At 42.9% G+C, this 18,200-nt stretch overlaps 1 protein-coding gene across 9 annotated transcripts in view; it reads left to right on the plus strand.

The window, feature by feature from the left end:
• SRGAP2 (SLIT-ROBO Rho GTPase activating protein 2) overlaps window positions 1–18,200 on the plus strand; it is a 261,250-nt gene that overhangs the window by 214,897 nt on the left and 28,153 nt on the right. For all 9 annotated transcript variants that reach the window (XR_011645545.1, XR_011645544.1, XM_058275104.2 and 6 more), the window contains exons 12-17: window positions 1,499–1,526; window positions 3,256–3,280; window positions 9,846–9,906; window positions 14,551–14,628; window positions 15,532–15,666; window positions 18,008–18,113. Coding sequence is in view for 7 of the 9 variants with exons in the window: in XM_058275104.2 (XP_058131087.1) it covers window positions 1,499–1,526; window positions 3,256–3,280; window positions 9,846–9,906; window positions 14,551–14,628; window positions 15,532–15,666; window positions 18,008–18,113 (433 nt within the window). In the remaining 2 variants the exon portion in view is untranslated. The remainder of the gene's footprint in view (window positions 1–1,498; window positions 1,527–3,255; window positions 3,281–9,845; window positions 9,907–14,550; window positions 14,629–15,531; window positions 15,667–18,007; window positions 18,114–18,200) is intronic.

Raw genomic sequence — 18,200 nt, forward strand, 5'->3', positions numbered from 1 at the left:
TTTATGTGAAGAAAGTCTGTTAGGTAACTTCTGTTCTCTTTCTTTCCCACCACCCAAGGGACTCAGGCTGAACAAGTTTGGACATTGCGATCCAACTTTGCTTGTAGAAAGTCTTTTATCAGATTGCTCCATGGGGAATTAGAGGAAAGAAAGCCCAGAGCTATTTGAAGAGAGTTATAACAGTGATTTTCTTTTGTCAAGAATATCTAATAGCCCCTAAGTGGACTGTGAGCAGAGCCTTTGGGGCATTTGTGCGTGTGTACACACTGTGCATGTGTACACACATACGTGCACCAAATGTGCTGCTCCCGAGGGGCCAAGGTTGGTGACCATTCACTAGCTGCAAATTGCCTTAATCTACAGATGACATGTTCCAGCAATAAGGAAAAAAAATAGCTGTAGATCTTCCTATGGGCAAGTCATCATGTTCCTGCCTTCTGTATGTATTTGTCATCATAATGCAAGAGCCCCTTGTTCTTGCCACAGAGGGATAATTGATGTGTATGAATATTCTGGAATGGAAATGGGGCAGATGTTGAAAATAATGGCTCAGAATAATATTTTTGCAGATGAAAGCTGAGCCTTTGGTAATGAGAGGCTGTTGGGGGTGGGGGAGGGTGTTATTCAAGATGAGCTGAACTGTAATCAACAATTAGCAACCTTTAAAGGAAAGAAACAGCCCTATCCTCCCTCAGCCACCCCTGCTTCTTTCTAGGAGCTTAGATGAGGAGTGTGGGGCTGATTTCTCCCTCCCCAGCTCAGCCTTTGCTTGGGTTTAATACAGATCAAGGTAGACTGACCATGGCCTCACAGCATGCAACATTTAATTGTCCATCATGGCCTCTGTACACATGCGTATGTTGTTTTTTTTTTAGAAAACAGAAGAATACTTGTTATGAGCTTTAATGTTTTCTATTGCATTTTTAAAAATTGGTTGTGACCCATTACATTTAATTTTAGGGCCCTTTATTGGATTGAGAACCATAGTTGGATAGCAGTATCAGCATTGAATCTCACCTATCTCTTGCAACCCCAGCCCAACCTACCAGGAGAACTTGGTATGAATCAAAAACTAGAATATTCATATCCAGCAACTCCTGTTTGTACACGCACATGTGTTCGTGTGTTCATACACTCAGGAGTAAGCAAGCTCATCCCCCTCCACGCCACACACACCCTCAACATACAAACACATATGAAAAGCTGGATTTCTTCTCCAGGGACATTTCAAGTAATTTGTTCTATAATGCACGATGCTCCTTTTTTTTGTCCCTCCATCTCCACCCCTGGTTTCCCACTGGGAAGCAGAGTTGATATTCCTAAGGTTTGAGGATACCTGGAACCCTAGGCTGTGAACCAGTATCAGAAACAGCCTTTTTGTCAAGAAGGCTCTTCACAGTAGTGGCTCCCTCAGAAGGCATGGTAATTCCTAGGCGCAGGTCTCCCACATTTACCCCTTCTGCTTTAATGTGTGGTTTTTGCCTTATCTTTCCAACAGGTCAGCGGACAGATTGCAGTCTGGCCAGGTAGGTGTGGCCTGGGGCAGTCTTGAGAAGGGACTCTAAGGAGAGGCCCACGGTGGTGGGGAGCAATCCCAGCTTGGGAAAGAACCAAGGAGTTGCCTTGTAAAAGCTTTAAATTTCTTTGAAAAGGAGTGGCCTGGGGTGGGGTTGTTTTCTTACCCCTGCCTTCTGGACCTCTGCTGGTCTCAAAAGGAAATAGGGTTTGCTGAGCTGAACTGAGGGAATTGATTACTGAAATAGTCCTAGAGACTCCCCAAAGCCACTATGTTGCGAGGGAAATAAGTGTCTGACCCTGGAGGATCCTTATAGCCTAACCTTAGCTGCTAGACTTCCACATATAGGCTTTGGGGAGTCTCTGACCCTGAGAAAGAAGATCAAGAAATAGCATCTAATCTGAGATTTTTCATCTGTGGAAAAGATAACAGACCCAAATTGGTGGCTGTTGTTGGGTAATGAAATATTACACTGCATTGGCTTTCCAAACAGCGTTAGTAGAAATCCTTGCCTGACGAACAAGTCTGCAGTCCTCCCAGACCAACCTCACCTTCCCCTCCCACTCCTACCCCAGCCAAATATTTTCCCTCACAGTCACTATGCTGCTCTGAGAAAGCTCATGAGCTGCCTGAGAGCAAGGCATTCAGGCAGCCAGAAGTTCTCAGATGCCTACAAATGTGCTGATTTAAGTGGAGAAAGCGCTTTAATGGGCTGGACTCCTTAGAGACCCTGGGTTAGCCTATTATATCAACCACTTATATCTGCCAACACACAATAATCATGAGGCCATTTACAATTATAGGCTCATTATTTAGAATTAGCTTCATTTGGCTTTCATCCTTTTGTCATTGTGGATTACAATAAAGATTCCCTTAATATGGCAGTTTGATAACTTGGAGAGAACCAGGAAAATGGAATTCTGTGGAACAGATCTTCTTAGTGATAGACTCTTAGTAAAAATTCACCTAAGGTCCTATAGCTGCAGAAGACTGGGTAGGAATTATAAGAGCTGAGGTGAGTTCCCTGTTGCTATGTTATTTCACTGTGACCTTGGGCCACCCTCTTTCCCTCTCTGAACCCTGGTTTCTTCATCTGTGAGACAAACGCATTTGATCTGAGAAGCTTTAGGAGTCCAAAGATATTCCTCAGGTGTAGCTGCTGGAGGGGGCAAAGTAGCCCTGATCCACTTTCACTCAAAGCAGGGCAGCCCTGCTCTACTTATTTTGCATATTGTGCCTCTGAGTCAGATTGCCTTTGAGAATAAGGCTTCTGAGGCTAAACACAAGCTTGAAAACTTAGGATCGCCAAGGTTCCCTACATTCTGGACACTCCATCTCTCAATTTTGGAAAAGTTGCTCCCTGTCTTCTGAAGGGTTTCCAAAAAAATAATAAAACTGCTTCCTTTGGTGTTTACTAGTGTCTCCTTACAGACAGAAAGATCTTATTGTCTCACCCAAATTGGATCAGTCCCTTCCAATTCTCATTTTAAATGGTGGTAGACATTAAGCGTGGGGACCTCTGTTTTTGTGTGAAGAAAGTAAATGAGCTTCACCGTTTCTGAGTTTGAGCTGAATAATGTGATTAGTTTCACAAACTCCCAGTAAGAATGTTTTTAATTATTAAAAAGATATTTTATTTCTGAGCTAAAGAGTGCTTATTTGTCTCATTCTGTCCCCATTTCTCTTTTTCCTCCCTGTTTCTGAATTGGTCCTCTGTGATTTGGTGGCATCAACCACAGGCGTAGTTCAACTGTGAGGAAACAGGTAAGGGTCCGGCAAGAGCTGGCTTGGGAAACAATTACATCCTGCAGTCCTTTCTGGAACTCCACTGTGGGCCAGACAGGCACACAGTCTAGAATGTACCCTTTAGTCATAGTATATTTAATATTATGGCAACTTCACTAATTTAGCTTATTTAATTGTAGTGGTCATGGTCTCATTCTTGCCTCTGCTCATTTACCCTCTTACATACCACAGATTTGGTTTGACTGTGGCTAATTGTGCCAGAATTGCCCATGGCATCACCTCTCCACGAGACCTGGAGTCAGGCTTCAGACTTTCTACATATGTACCAATATGTCAGTACCTACAGCAGCTAATCATCTAGACCAAGCAGTCTTGTTTTAAGCTTGCAGATTTTTGTTTGTTTATTTCTGGTAGTGTGGCCATCCTAGATGTATTCCTAAGACATGCTAAATATGCAAAGTGAAGTCTGGTATAGAAATGATAGGGAATAGCTGTTGAATTTTGCAGTTTTGCACATGATCCTCAGTGTTGTATAAAAATCTATACTGGACAGCCAACACTTATTAGCCATATTAAGAGGGATCTTAGAAAGCAGTGGCTTGGATAATCCACATCAATGGATAATCTAAACAGTACTTGTGTTAGTTTAAAATAAATTAATTGAGGTTTTTGTGGTTTTTTGCTTGTTTGTTTTTGCAGTAGCAAATTTGACTTCCTAATTATACTTCATGGCAAATACTGACCTGATTTTATGTCTCCTAAGCTCCTAGCAGCTAAGCAGGAAGCAGCAGGGAGAGGATGGAGAGAGAGCTCAGAAATATCTTTGTGTGTACCACAGAAACCAATCCAGGCTTTTAAATATCATTTTGGATAATTCACAGTGGCTCTAGCCACAGGGAGATGATGAAATGTCCTGGGTGCATGGTTTTTGTGCTGTCGGCAACCCCAGCGGTCTTTTCCACTGATCTCACTGCTCAGATGGGTAGTCCCTCTGGGGAACTGGGATGACAGCTTTGCTCTATTTGTTTTTCCCCTCACTTTCTTGGATCTCATTTTAGTGAGAACCCCATCATATGTAATTATACATTTTTTAAATCATAAAAATTTCATTGCAATTCTCTTTCCTCTTGTTCCTTATTTCTTCCTTCTTCTACTTTCTCCAATAATGTCATTTAAAGCTAGAGAGGGGCATAGTACCCTAGGGATAATTTATTGCACTGAAAATTAATGTGGTAGGGTGAGTATCTTGAAGAGGCAGCAAGCCTTTTTCCCTTTTCCACTAAGAACAGAGTGGGATTGGAAGTTTGTTCCTGTCAGTTCCTAGACTCAAACTAGGCCTCCCACTTATCAATGAAGTGAGGGCTTTGCAGCCTCCACTCTGGCTGCAAGAATGCAGGAGACCACACTTGTTGGATAGAGCCCCAGCTTGGGCTGGCGGATGGTGTGCTCCCCTGATTCGGCTTATCATCAGAGGGGCTCTGCCCCCATCTGGGTTGCAGCTTGCTGCACCTAAGCAGGTGCAGGCAAAGCGTATTTGTCTGGTGCTAGATTTGTGTAAAAAGAGCGCCAGAATACACCAACAAGCCCAATGAAGTAAAGGCGTTGTTTTCATTTTTTGCCCCAGTCTCTCTCCAGCAGATCAAATCTAATGGTGGAGCAGTAGAGAGTTTTTCTAAGATAGTCAGGAGGATTAAAAGTAAGTAATTTAGAAGATGAATAATCTTAAGTAAGTAACCAGGAAGTAAATGTCTGTTATGGCAACTCAGGCAAACCAGAGGAAGAATCTGGTAGCTTTGGTTTTTAAGGGTCCCTAATGGATTCCAGTCCTTTTTGGCCCTAACAAAGTCTAGATTCAAACCTGCCAGACCTTTCCTTAAAAGGAGATGCCTCAGTTGCTTCTTCTGGCCATTCCTGTTCCCTTCAAGTCCCAGCATTTTTCCTTTCCTGTCCTTTGCCCCCATATCTTCTTTGCTGTTCTTTCTCCATTCCTTGAAATGTAGGCATTTCCCCCAAGGCTTGGCCCTGTCTTGACTTGTCTCCATATCCTTGTCAGTTGTATTCCTTTAGATGAATCTCTCCTTCACTGAACATCCTTTTGCCCTATAATGCTGTCATTCGGAGACCTTGGATTTAATTCCCAACTGACTGACTGGACACTTGTGCTTGAAAGTTGAGAATAGTACCTTCTCCCCTCAGCATCAGTCCCTTTCCCTTTGTCCACCACTTTTTCACCCCTTAGCACCCCTCTATTTCTGTTCCTGGGGCCTACCTCCAAATTTCACAGTCTCTGAGGCCCCAGATCTCTTACGTATCTTTCACCCACATCTAATCAGGTGTGGAGTCTTGTATTTTCTCCCTGCTTGGTGAAAAGAGCTTTAACAAATGTGATAGAGATAAATACTCGACATAAATCCTAACCCCCTCACCGAGGAGAAATTAGGCCAAACAATTGCATCATTAGGCACTATCTGGCTGCCTTCCTGGTTTCTCCTACAAATCACTGGATGCCCTGCTTTACTATTTTTTTCCAAAACATACCTGCTACCCTTCTCCCTCCACATTTGGTTTAAAGCTCCCTCCCCTCAGTATGATTGGATAGGAATTTGTCCTAATTGTTCTTAATGGCCCCTTCTATCCCTGAGATTATTTGACCAAAAATTTTGTGAAAAAAAGAATTAAACTGACATGGAATCTAACACTGGAGGAGAGAGAGGGGGGGAAATTCCTGTCAGACACTGTGGATAAAAACACGTATAAAAACTCTACCCAACTATGTCAATACCCAGTAAACATCCGAACGTATCTATATACCCTGTATGTGTGCCCCGGAGAACTCCCTCCCACCCGTGCATCCCCCATCAATGACAGCCCTCACCAATGCTCCTCCCCTGCCATAATTGAAGCCCTCTGTGATTCAAAACTTCTTCAAAAATGAAGCCTAATATATTTCCAAATTGAATTAATAGGAAAGTGAAATAGTAATGGTAGGTTTAAAGATTAAAAATAAAATAAATAACTTAGAAAAACTAAAATAAAGTAAAAAATAAATTGGGGTATTAGAAAAATGAAAAATATAAACAATTTTTTTTGTATGTTTTGCCTTTCATCACTGTAGTAGGTATTGTCCTTTATGTACAGTGGCAAGGCAGTGTCTTCCATTTCTTCCCCAGTATCATATCTTTTTTATTTTATGGAAGAAATTGTATTGATGTGAAGACAGTGGCCATGGGAGTTCTGAGGGCAAGGAAAGGGGAAAAAGGGATGTGATGTGGGGGCATTTTCGGGACTTGGAGTTGTCCTCAATGATACCGCAGGGACAGATAGATGCAGGACATTATATATCCTGCCATAACCCACTGAATGGACTGGGAGAGAGTGTAAACTACAATGTAAACTATAATCCATGCTGTGTAGCAGTGCTCCAAAATGTATTCATCAAATTCAGTGAATGTGCCACAATGATGAAAGTTGTTGTTGATGTGGGAGGAGTGGGGGGTGTGGGGAGTGGGGTATATGGGAACCTCTCATATTTTTTAATATAACATTTTGTGTGATCTTTGTATCTTAAAAAAAAAAAAAGCAATGAGATGACCAAAAAAAAGCACATAGAAACTTCTCTGTCAGCTGTATGCAAAGTTGATGGTGATGTACAGGTCTTTGCAGTGCCATAGGAGCACACAGGCACATCCTGGATAATAAATTCACCCAGAGCTCAGAGGAGAGGATGGCAGGACAAAGCAAAGCCCTGGTATCTGTACCCAAGGCAAGAGGACCAGAAAAATGCTCTTATACAGTAGGACAGGTTGTCTTGGGCCAACCCTCCCTGCCACAGATTATTGTTTTGGGATCTTTGGACATGCTGGTGGTAACCAGAAACATACAGCTTAATGTCTCTGATGCCTTGCTTCCTGTCAACCCTACATAGTTCCCCTTAAGTACCATTGATATTCTCTTTCCTGCCAGTCCAGGTAGAAATTTTCTCTCATATAACTTTTTAAAATCTTATTTATTTATTTAAGTGCCCCCCCACATACACACATACATACAAGATGGCTCCCTGGTCTCTCTGCTCGTTGTCTGCTCATCTTCTTTAGGAGCCACTAGGAACTGAACCCGAGACCTCCCATGTGGGAAATGAGTGCCCAACTGCTTGAGCCACATCTACTCCCTGCTTGTTGTGGTCGTTGCAGCATCTGCTCATTCTGGTGTCTACTCATTGCAGCATCTGTTTGTCTTCTTTAGGAGGCACCAGAAACCAAATCTGAGACCTCTCATGTGGGAGATGGGCGCCCAATTGCTTGAGCCACATCTGCCTCCCTCATATAACTTCTTGAAGCCAGTTATGTGTGAGCTTCCCAGCCTCTCTCCCTCTGGGTCTTTCTATATAAATCTGGGGACAACAAAACTTCATAATCCTCAGATCGCTGTGCTCACTCTCACTGCTACAATTTGTAAATGAAAATATAATAAGAGGATAGAAGCATAAAGATGTCCAAAATATAGGGCTATGGGGTTTTCTTACATTAGTTTCTTCATTAGAGTTTGGAAATGAGGACAAAGATTCTTCCTCTAAGACTGCTCTACACTGACCGACAGAAGTCAGTGAATCCGACGAGAGGCAGCCATAGCTGGAAAACTTGAGGAAGCAGATGGATTTGGGGGTCACGCAGATGAGCATTTGGGTCACTGAGACCTTCTTGATTCCGACTTCACAATGGCACACACATTGCTCCATTTGGCGGCATTCCTGGTTACCAGCAAGCTTGGGAGCTAGAGGCCAAGCATGCTTTTCCCTCAGCCTGACTTCCTCGTGAGACCCAGCTGCTTCCCTAAAAGTAGCCAAAACCCATGGCTACAGCTGAAAATTCAGAGCCACGGAAGAGGAATAGGCAAACCAGCAAAATAGGCAGAATCCGTAAGGACTCATCCTTCTTGAGAGGCTAGTCTCTGTCTTTAACATCCAAGCCCTTCCCAGTTAGGTTTAGCACCCCTCTGCCTGATTTCTTTTTTCCCCAGGGATGAATTATTGTGTTTAGCTGCATTATTAAACCCTACTTATTTTTTATGATATTTGGTACACACATCTGGCATTATTTGCCAAGCTCATCAGGCAGTATGGGTAGTGATGAAGTGTTTGGGCTTGAAGGAAGACTGTCTGGGTTTGAATCTTGGCTGTGCTGCTTACCTGCTCTGCAATCATAAGCAGCTGCTTAAACCTGTTTAAGCCTCAATTTCCTTATTTGTAAAATGAAGATATAATAATAATAGTACATACCCATAGGGTTGCTACCAAGACCAGTCCATCTAAATCACTTAGTACATGGCTCAGCACTCTGTAAATTCCTCTGTAAATGGTCAGCACTAATTTTCATGTGCCAATAAGCAATATTACTTTCCTCACCACCAAGTCCCACCCGTTTGTAGATGGCAAATTGAGGCCCAAAGAAGTTAAATGATTTAAGCAGGATTGTGTAGCAAAATGGCAGAGTAACATCTGGGAGATCATGCTTCTTTGCTTAGTACCAAGTATTCGCCTCTTTCCCAGGGTTGTTTTTTCCCCTTTCCTACCTTTTGTGCCAAGAAAACCCCCTTTCTAAAGCTTCCATTGGTTCATTCTGCTGCCTTCACCTGACATTAATTGAGCACCTGTTATGTGAGAGGGCATGGCCAGCACTGGACACCCAAGAATTGACATAGGATCTGCCCTTGAAGAGCTTAGGCTGGAGTGGAGACAAGTGCAAATACTTAATACCCATACAACCTCACAAAGAACTGAGAAGCAAAGTACAATGTGCTGAGAACTGTAGACAGGAACCTGATCTTGTTTGGGTATGTCTGAAAAAAAGTCCCTGAGAAAGTCATATTTACACTGAGACCCAAAGGAGTGGGGGGGTTAGGGGCAGTGTTTGGAGCGAGAGCATTCCAGCAACAGGAACAGCTCATGCAAAGTAGAACTTATTGAGGTAGAGAAAAATGGCTAGTGCAGTTGTAACAAAGAGATTGAAGCGGAGTGGGAGAAAATGAAGTGAGGCAAAGGCAGGATCTGGGACATGCTAGGCTGTGTAAAGAGAGTAATGAGAAGACTGAAAGATTTCAATCTAGAGAGAGAAGTGAGATTTGCATTTTAAAAAATCACCTAACCACTATGTAAAGAAAGAGAAGGGAAGGAAGAAAGGAAGGGAAAGAGGGAGGAAGGGAGGGAAGGAACATGGACTGGAGATCAACAAGGCTGGGAATGGAAAAATACTGACTGAAAGGGTGGTGGTAGTCAAAATGGAGAGAAATGAATGAATTTAAGAGACAAATTGATGAATGTAGTGACTGACTGGATGGCTGGCACTGGGGAGCTGGGAATTTGGGATAAAAGGTAATCAGTTCACTTTGGGACATGCTGAAATTAAGGCATCTGTATGGCATTCCAGTAAGTGGTTGTGTGTGCTGTGAGGTTGGAGGAAAGGTCAGGTCCTTCCCTATGGCTGGCCACTGATCCAGCTAAGACAAGTACCGCACCATTGGCCCATCTTCTTTGACTCTGGGCTATCCCTGTTTGGAGATGCTAATGTGTTTTTCTATGGCTTTTCAGGATTCCAGCCAGGCAATTCCTCTGGTAGTAGAAAGCTGTATCCGGTTTATCAGCAGACATGGTAAGTAGAATTACAGCCATGACCATATTTGTGCAAAGTTGGGGAAGGACTTCCAGGAATTCTTTGTATGGTAAGAAGGATTGACTTCCTATCCTGATGTACTGAGAAAAGAAATCAGATCTTATTTGTTCATATATTTGCCACCCTTAGAATGGCCATACCTAGACACTGAGTCAAGGACAGTGTATGGTTTGACCTGAAATGCCTCAGCTACTTACTGCTCACCCTTTTCTAGCTTGAGAGTGAGTTTTTAATTATAACTGTTATGTGAATAAGTACAGTTGGTGTTAGATGGTGGTAGTTTTGTTATTACTCACTGTCTTGCCTGTGTAGGTATCTCCCCCTGTATAGCCTTGACCGTTATGTAACTTTGGCTTTCTGCATCAGACTCTGGAATACAACTTCTTTTCTAATGTCCTGTTGATTTGTAATATTCAGGTTTTTTCCTAGTTTGGTCTCACTAGATACAACTTCATTTAGCAACTGATCATAAAGTATCCAATATTTGGGAGTCTACAGGGCCGGCTCCTTCTTATACCTGATCCAAGTCATGCTATCTTCTGTTTGAATGGAGATGAATTGCCAGAAAATTGATTTTTTTCCCCAAGTGTTCAGAGTATTTAGAAAGCTCAGATACCTGAGATAGAACCATGGAGATTTCTAGGAATGGCATCAGAAATTGTTTTTAGATGCAGTCCTGTCTGGTAATAGGAAAAGGGACAGAATGACCTCCTGGAATTAGGGAGGTGTGTAAATGATTGCTGTTCTAGATTCAGAGGCAGCCATTCTCTCTCCCTGCCCTTGCCTTCCCCTCTCTCTATCAACTGGGACAATGCTTGGGTTCATTTTTAGAATAGTAATTATTTCAGTATGCCTGTGACTTTTTCTAAACAGCTACAATATTTTAATCTTATCTCTGTTCACTTGAAATAACATTGTTTATCACTACTGAACAGTAATAGAAATTTATCATATACTGATCAATGCTGGACACCGTGAGTTGCCAAGTAGAAGAAAAAAAGGAGTAGTAATATATTGTCCCTATCTTTAAGAGGTTTTATGAAGCAGATGGGAGGAAATAAATAAGCACATGAAGAGTTAAATAAGGAGGGACATGCTATAGTCATTCAGAATAGCAGTATTAGAAATTTCACAACATAGTAATGATTAATGGTCAAACAGTTGACAAAGATAAGTCCAAACAGAGTTCAGAGGAGGAAAAATTATTTGTGCCTAAAGGGCAATAGAAAGAAGAGAGTCTGAAATCCTGCTCTCTCATCCCTGCATCTCATGCGTTCATTCGTTCCTTCATTCAACAAATATTTACTGATTGCGTATTAAGTGCCAAGAAAAAGTTCTTGCCTCCATGGATCTTAAATTCTGCTAAAGGACAGATAAACAGACAATCAGCTGATTAGCCGATAAATAAATTAATATATAATGTACTGGTGAGTGTCATGAAGAAAAGTAAAGCAAGGTGAAGGCATGGAAAGGGACACTTTTAAGTGGGTTATTCAGAGAAAAGGCTTCTCCTAAGAAGGTGACCCTTGAGCAGAGTACTTGAGGAAGTATGGGGTAAGGCACATGGATATCTGTGGAAGAGTGTTTCTGGGAGAGGGAACATCAAGGTCAGAGACCCCAGATCAGGGAGTGTGTTTGGCGTGTGCAAGGAACAGCACTCAGGAGGCCTGTGTGGCTAGAGCAGAGTGAGTGAAGAGGAGGGGATGGGCAATGTAGCTGAACGCCAGACACTGGAAGGTTTGTCAGCTAAGTAAGTGTGTGAATTTTATTCTGAGTGAAATGCAAAGCCCTGGGAGAATTTTGAATAGGCAGCAACCTTTTTAAAGGATCCCTGGCCGCTGTATGGAGATAAGTTCGTAAGGTGGAAGTAGGAGGGTACTGCAGTGGCCAAGGGAAGGCATGATGGTGGCTTGGCCCAGAGTTAGCCATGAAAGAGGTGAAAAGCAGACAGGTTCCAGACATTGTAGCTTGACTGTACCAGCTCCTGCCCCTGTATAGGCACAGTGCAGAAGGAGACAAAGATTTAGCACACAATAGCTGCTCAAAAAACATTTAGTTAAATTGAATTTTTTCATAAATATAAGTTTAAGGTACTCATAAACTCCTATAAAATTATGGTTCAATTTTTTATGCATGTGCATTTAATAGCTGCTATAACTTTTGTCAGTCTCAATAGGGTCTGTGGCCCTACTAAATGCTGAGAATTTTCACATTCTTACTATTTTCATATCCCTTGGGAGATAGATAAGACAGTTCCCATTTATAGATGAGAAAGCTTAGGTTCATCTGTAAATGGTGGATCAGGGTGATTAAAGAAAGAGAAGGATATGAGGAACAACTGAGACAGAACCATGACAAACATTTCCATGAGGAGGGGAGCAACTCTTGGCAACAGCTGGATCCAATGCAAAATGGAAGGTTTTATGCCATTTCCAAGTCTGATTGATCAGTTTTACACTTTTATGTTAATGTGCACTAAGAGAATATAAAAAAGGGAATGTGTCAGGTGATTACTTACTTGCATTATAATAAAAAACCAACTGATGTTCTCCTTTACTTTTTTTTTTAACTTTTTCGACACTTGCCATTCATTTATTAATGTTTCTGCTTTCAGAACCATCAGCTTAGGCACAGATTCTTTCTGTTGAGCAAGAACACACAGTGGTCCTTCTAGAGCTAGGTTCTCAGGAAGTGAAAAGCAGACTGAAAGGTAGTGTGTGTCAGGCCTGCTGCCTGATTCCCAAGAAGCTCCCCTTTGATTTCTTTTTGTCCTGGACCTATGGACCAGGGCTGCTTTTCCTTGGTGTTCTAATGTGCCAAGAATTACAGAGATGCCCCTCTCTTAAGAAGTTGGACAATGGCTTAACCAGCTAGAACACCCTAAGCAGCCAGTCCCTGAGATGAAATGTCCTTAAAATAGACTGGGTTTTTTGACAAGTCACTGGGGTATATGGCTGTTTTTATCAGAACACTTGCTGTTTGCATTCATTGTTTGAACAGCATTATCTGGCTCCTACATTCCATTGATACCTAATATGGTACTATCACATTGGTGCTAATGGGGTTTTAACATTGCCTGCCGTTCTGTAAGGAATATTCTGTGAGATTCCCATAGAGGAGCAGACCATTTAAGTCCTATTACAAGCCAGGTAATGTATTCCCTCTGCTTACTTCTTAATGTTGTTTCAATTGGATACAGGATTTCAGTCCTGGGCTGTGTGGTTTACCTCCAAAGAAATAGCTGATGGAATCCAGCTGTCCCCCATTGAGATGGTAGCCTGAAACAGTGGGCAAAATGTAGCGTTACAATGTTTTGTTTTCCTAAAAACACATTTATTGTAGATTTCTCTGACATGTCAAGAATTTTGAAGGATTATGTCATAACAGAGGGATTTGGACAAAATGCCCAGGATTGAGACACAGGGCTCCTGAGAATTGCTGGGCAGACGTGATATGATTAGAAATGCTAGTTCAGTCCAACCCCCCCAGGCCCCAAACTAATGAACAGATTTCTTATTGGTTTTGTAGTTGTATATGTGGTGCTATCTAAGCCATCCCTTTGTGCAAGCTAACAAATGTGGTCCCCGCCCTCTCTACACTTTTACTCCAAGAGATCCCACAAGCCTGGCATTGGCAGCCTGGCATTGAAGAATGAGGATAGGATGGCAATTGGAGCCTGGGTTTGAGTCCTTGCCTTGGTTCTTATTACTTCTGTAACTTAAGGCCTGTCATAACTCATCAAGCCCTCATCTAGAAAACAGGGTTGAGTTAACTCCTACCTTACATGACTGTTATGAAAAACAGGTGGTTTATTTATTTGAAAACACTATGTTAGCAGCAAAGCACTATACAAGCATTATTTTTTAGATTATTTGTGCTCTACCAAAACCCAAGAACACCAGGGTTTTTTAGCACATTATCAGGATATCATTCATGCATGTTTGTCTTTAGAGTAAAGCTGCAGTTAGGAACCAATCCAACACAGTGTCTGGAAATAATATCTGTTAACTGATAACTTGTATTTTCATATCCTCTTTTTTTCATAAATGTTGAAATCATTGTCCCTGGAACAATCAAACAGTGTGAGAACAGCTAAAGCAATAATTACAGAAGCGCTGTCACTCAGACCTTACAAAACTCCTCTGAGTAGTATGCAGTGGCTTTCCCACAAAATCCATGTTTCCCTGTGGTCACTTTCCCCATTTTGCAGGTGGGAAAAGAAAGGCAAAGGCAGGGAAGGGAGCTTGCCTCCTCGTCCCTCTCAAAGTAGAGTCGGGGTAGCAGATGTAGCTCAAATAGTTGAGTGCCTGCTTCCCATGAGGTCCTGGGTTCAATCCCTGGTAACTCCTTTAAAAAAAAAGAAAAGTGGAGCCAGGTACAGGCATCCCTAGCCTTCTGTCTCTAACTCAGTGCTTTCTTTAGGCTGATGCCTTATATTCACTCCAGGGACTTTTCCCACATACTTGCACACATGTTATTCTTCTTTGGCACAAAAAAGAAAGACTGGATTTCCTGTGTGCTTAAGTATACAGTGGCTGGGAGAGAGAGATTTGCAACTATACTTGGAACTATGTTTGTGAATTTGCTTTTTCTTTTTGATCATTTTTCCCTGTGTGTTTCCAGGACTACAGCATGAAGGAATTTTCCGGGTATCCGGATCCCAGGTGGAAGTGAATGATATTAAAAACGCCTTTGAGAGAGGTGAGGAAACAACCTTGAAGCAAAGACCACATGTTTACCAACCCTCCTCCCTGCTTTCCCACCCAGGGGGTTTTAGCTCCATCTTTTCTCCCCTGGGAAGTACCCCGAGGTTAGGAAGCCGTCTTGTCTCCCTCTTCACCTGGGGACCTGCTCTCATATATGCAAGGAGAAACCAAGATCCCTCCTTCCTTCCTTAGCCCCATTTATCCTGCCTCTCTCGTGTGGATGATCTACTGTAACCCAAGAAGTTAAACTATGATATCTGGGCAGTTTATGGCTTCATCCGGAATTCTTGGTGGCAGTTAATATCAAGGCTAATGTGCCTGTTCATCGTAGCCCATTTATTACCTTGTGGGCTATTAAGGTAATAGGCAAGCGTTGGCAATTTCCGTCACTGTAATGGATATATATCGTTTCAATTTGAGGTTGGTCCTGTCGTTAAATCTAATTACATCTGATATGAAATTTTCCATAGGGAGCTCCAGCATGATTGTTCTACTGTAAGTAGGTGTCCTTTGTTGCAAGCCAGAGGAGGTGAGCGCTAGTCAGAGGAGCTGCTCTCCCTGGCCTCCTTTTCCGCCCTTAAGGATTCAGTCCCGGCCTGGTTCCAGGGTTCTTGTAAAAGAGAGGCAGTTGCTGTGTCCCATCCCCAGCCCACAGGAAGTGTCCTGAACTGGTCTGGTGTGAGAGAGTTTATACCCTTCTGCCCTTCTTCTGACCCGGCCCCTGAGCTGAACAGTTTTTGCTTTAACCTATTCTCTGGCTGGCCACCACTCATGAGACAGAGCTGATGGATTGGGACTAGGACATAAATAGATCACCCTTCTTCACTACCACCACCTCTCATGTGTGGTTTTTTGTCTCTCTCACATGTCTTTCCTTTTTGTGGGGATTTATCTTTAGGAGAGGACCCCCTGGCTGGGGACCAGAATGACCATGATATGGACTCCATAGCTGGCGTCCTGAAACTTTACTTCCGGGGCCTGGAGCACCCCCTCTTCCCCAAGGACATCTTTCATGACCTGATCGCCTGCGTCAGTAAGTACCATCCTGGCCTCAGGCTTCTGGGCAGAGTACTGAAGGTTTCTCCCAATCCTTCTAGCAACAGATGAAAAATTTCCTCAGGGTCTTTGTTTTCTCATAAGCTTTTTTTTTTTTAAGATTATTGTATTTATTTATTTCTTCCCCTCATTGTTTGCACTTGCTGCCTGCTCTTTGTGTCTGTTCATTGTGTGCTCTGTGTCTGCTCGTCGTCTTTTTTTTAGGAGGCACTGGGAACCAAACCTGGGACCTCGCATGTGGTAGGAGGGCACCCAACCGCTTGAGTCACATCCACTTCCCTCTCATAAACTTTTCAATTGTCCTTTTTCCTTTTCTCTAGTGAAGTTAGTCCTTGTCTTCACGTCTCCCAGTGGGAAAGGAGGAATGATTCTCAGTAAGAGTATAAGACTCCTGGCTCTTTTCTTTCTAATTTGCCTCAGTCTTAAATTCTCTTGCTTCTCTAGACTTTACCTTCCTTCAGTAAATTACCTTTGTAGTCATACATAAGACACAGTCCTTTTCAATTATTTGAAACGTATACATTAGTGCTTGTATTCTCATGACACAAGGGAAGAAAGCACAGGGGTTACAAATATTTCCTGCTTTTTGCTTTATATATGGCATGACTATAGTTGTTAGATGTGTTACTTTATGTTCTTATAGGAATAAAAGCTCTCTGCACGTTTTAAAGTAGCAATATGATAATTTGTCCAGAGAGAGATATATTTTCTACTTTACTCTTCTTAGATGTTCTCTGCATCTTACTCTGAAATCTGGAGCTTAAAAAGTTCCTCTCATTTGTCTTTCATGGAAAACAATCTGTGGAAACTTGGGTTAATATCAGGTCATTCTGGAAGCAGGCCCTATCTGAATGATGGCTCTAGAGGCTGGAGGGTGAGTGCCTTTGATAATAGAAAAAAGACCTTCTTCTTAGTGAACGAGGGTCTTCACACACCCCTGAGTTTCCAGTTTGACTTGGTATATGCCCTGAGCACTTGTCTGTCTCTCTCAGTTATTCCAAGAAAGAAAGACCCCAGAACTTTCAGGAGACTAGGTCTCTTGTTTTATTATTTGTTGACATGCTCATTTGTGGGGTTCTATGGAAATGAATTATGTGGCTGATTAAAGAAATCCCTCTAGTCATGTCTTCTTCCAGGACTGCACCTAGATGAAATATCTTAGGCTGGGTGGGGATTATCAAGACAATACAAAAGGGAAGCGGAGTTGGCCCAATGGATAGGGTGTCCATCTACCACTTGGGAGGTCCACGGTTCAAACCCCGAGCCTCCTTGACCCGTCTGGAGCTGGCCCATGTGCAGTGCTGATGCACACAAGGAGTGCCCTGCCACGCAGGGGTGTCCCCCGCATAGGGAAGCCCCACGCGCAATGAGTGTGCCCTGTAAGGAGAGCCACCCAGCGCAAAAGAAAGTGCAGCCTGCCCAAGAATGGTGCTGCACACACGGAGAGCTGACACAACAAGATGACGCAACAAAAAGAAACACAGATTCCCAGTACCGCTGATAAGGATGGGAGCGGTCACAGAAGAACACACAGCAAATGGACACAGAGAGCAGACAACTGGGGGGCGGAGGGGAGAGAAATAAATAAAAAATAATCTTTAAAAAAATAAAAAATTTTAAAAAGACAATACAAGATACCTTGGCTACTTACTTCTCCCCTTAAGATGTGCTTTTGTTAATTCAGTGCTTCCCATTTCTTTTTCCTATGAAGGCTCTCATAGAAAATTATAATAGCCACATGGCACACTGTGCAAGTAGAGGGGCTGCCCATGATGGTGCCTGCAGGCCTCATGCCATATCTGTAATTAGTCTGGCCCTTATCCCAGATATCACTACTTAAACAGGGGCCTGCCATCTTCCATATCCATAGTTAAGGGAGGGGGGAGGTGAGCCAGTCTTGTCCAGAGGATGACATGACATGTGTTGAGCAGGCAGGACAGGGCCTGCACAGCCTCTCTCCCTCCCCAGATGGTAGGTCCTCTGAGGCTGGGTATTGAGTGACCATAGCACATTTACGGACAACTTGTCTGTGGTTGTTTTAAAAAGGGGGTGGTAGTTGGAGTGGGACACATACCCAGCCCCCCCGTGCCCCTAGACTGTACACATTAAGTCCTGCATCAGTAAATGTCTGGAGCTCAGCAGCAGCCTCGCCCCAAGGAGCAATAGAAATAAAACTCCTTTTGCTATATGCTAATGCTGTGTGTGGACTTGATCTGGGAGCTCTCTGAGTTTTAACTGCAGGAGGTAAGGGACTTCTGACTATTACTGCCTGGGATCCCAATCACAGTGAAGGGTAACGCATGGCTTTCTTCTTTCAGCAATGGACAACCTGCAGGAAAGAGCACTGCACATCCGAAAAGTCCTCTTGGTCCTGCCCAAAACCACTCTGATTATCATGAGATACCTCTTTGCCTTCCTCAATCAGTGAGTAGCCTTCCCAGTGAACAACTGGATTAGGCCTTGACTTTGGCTGCTGGAAGTTTACATAAGGACTAATATCTGTTCATTCGT

The sequence above is a fragment of the Dasypus novemcinctus genome, chromosome 13 (genome assembly GCF_030445035.2).
Source record: "Dasypus novemcinctus isolate mDasNov1 chromosome 13, mDasNov1.1.hap2, whole genome shotgun sequence".
Lineage (NCBI taxonomy): Eukaryota > Metazoa > Chordata > Mammalia > Cingulata > Dasypodidae > Dasypus > Dasypus novemcinctus.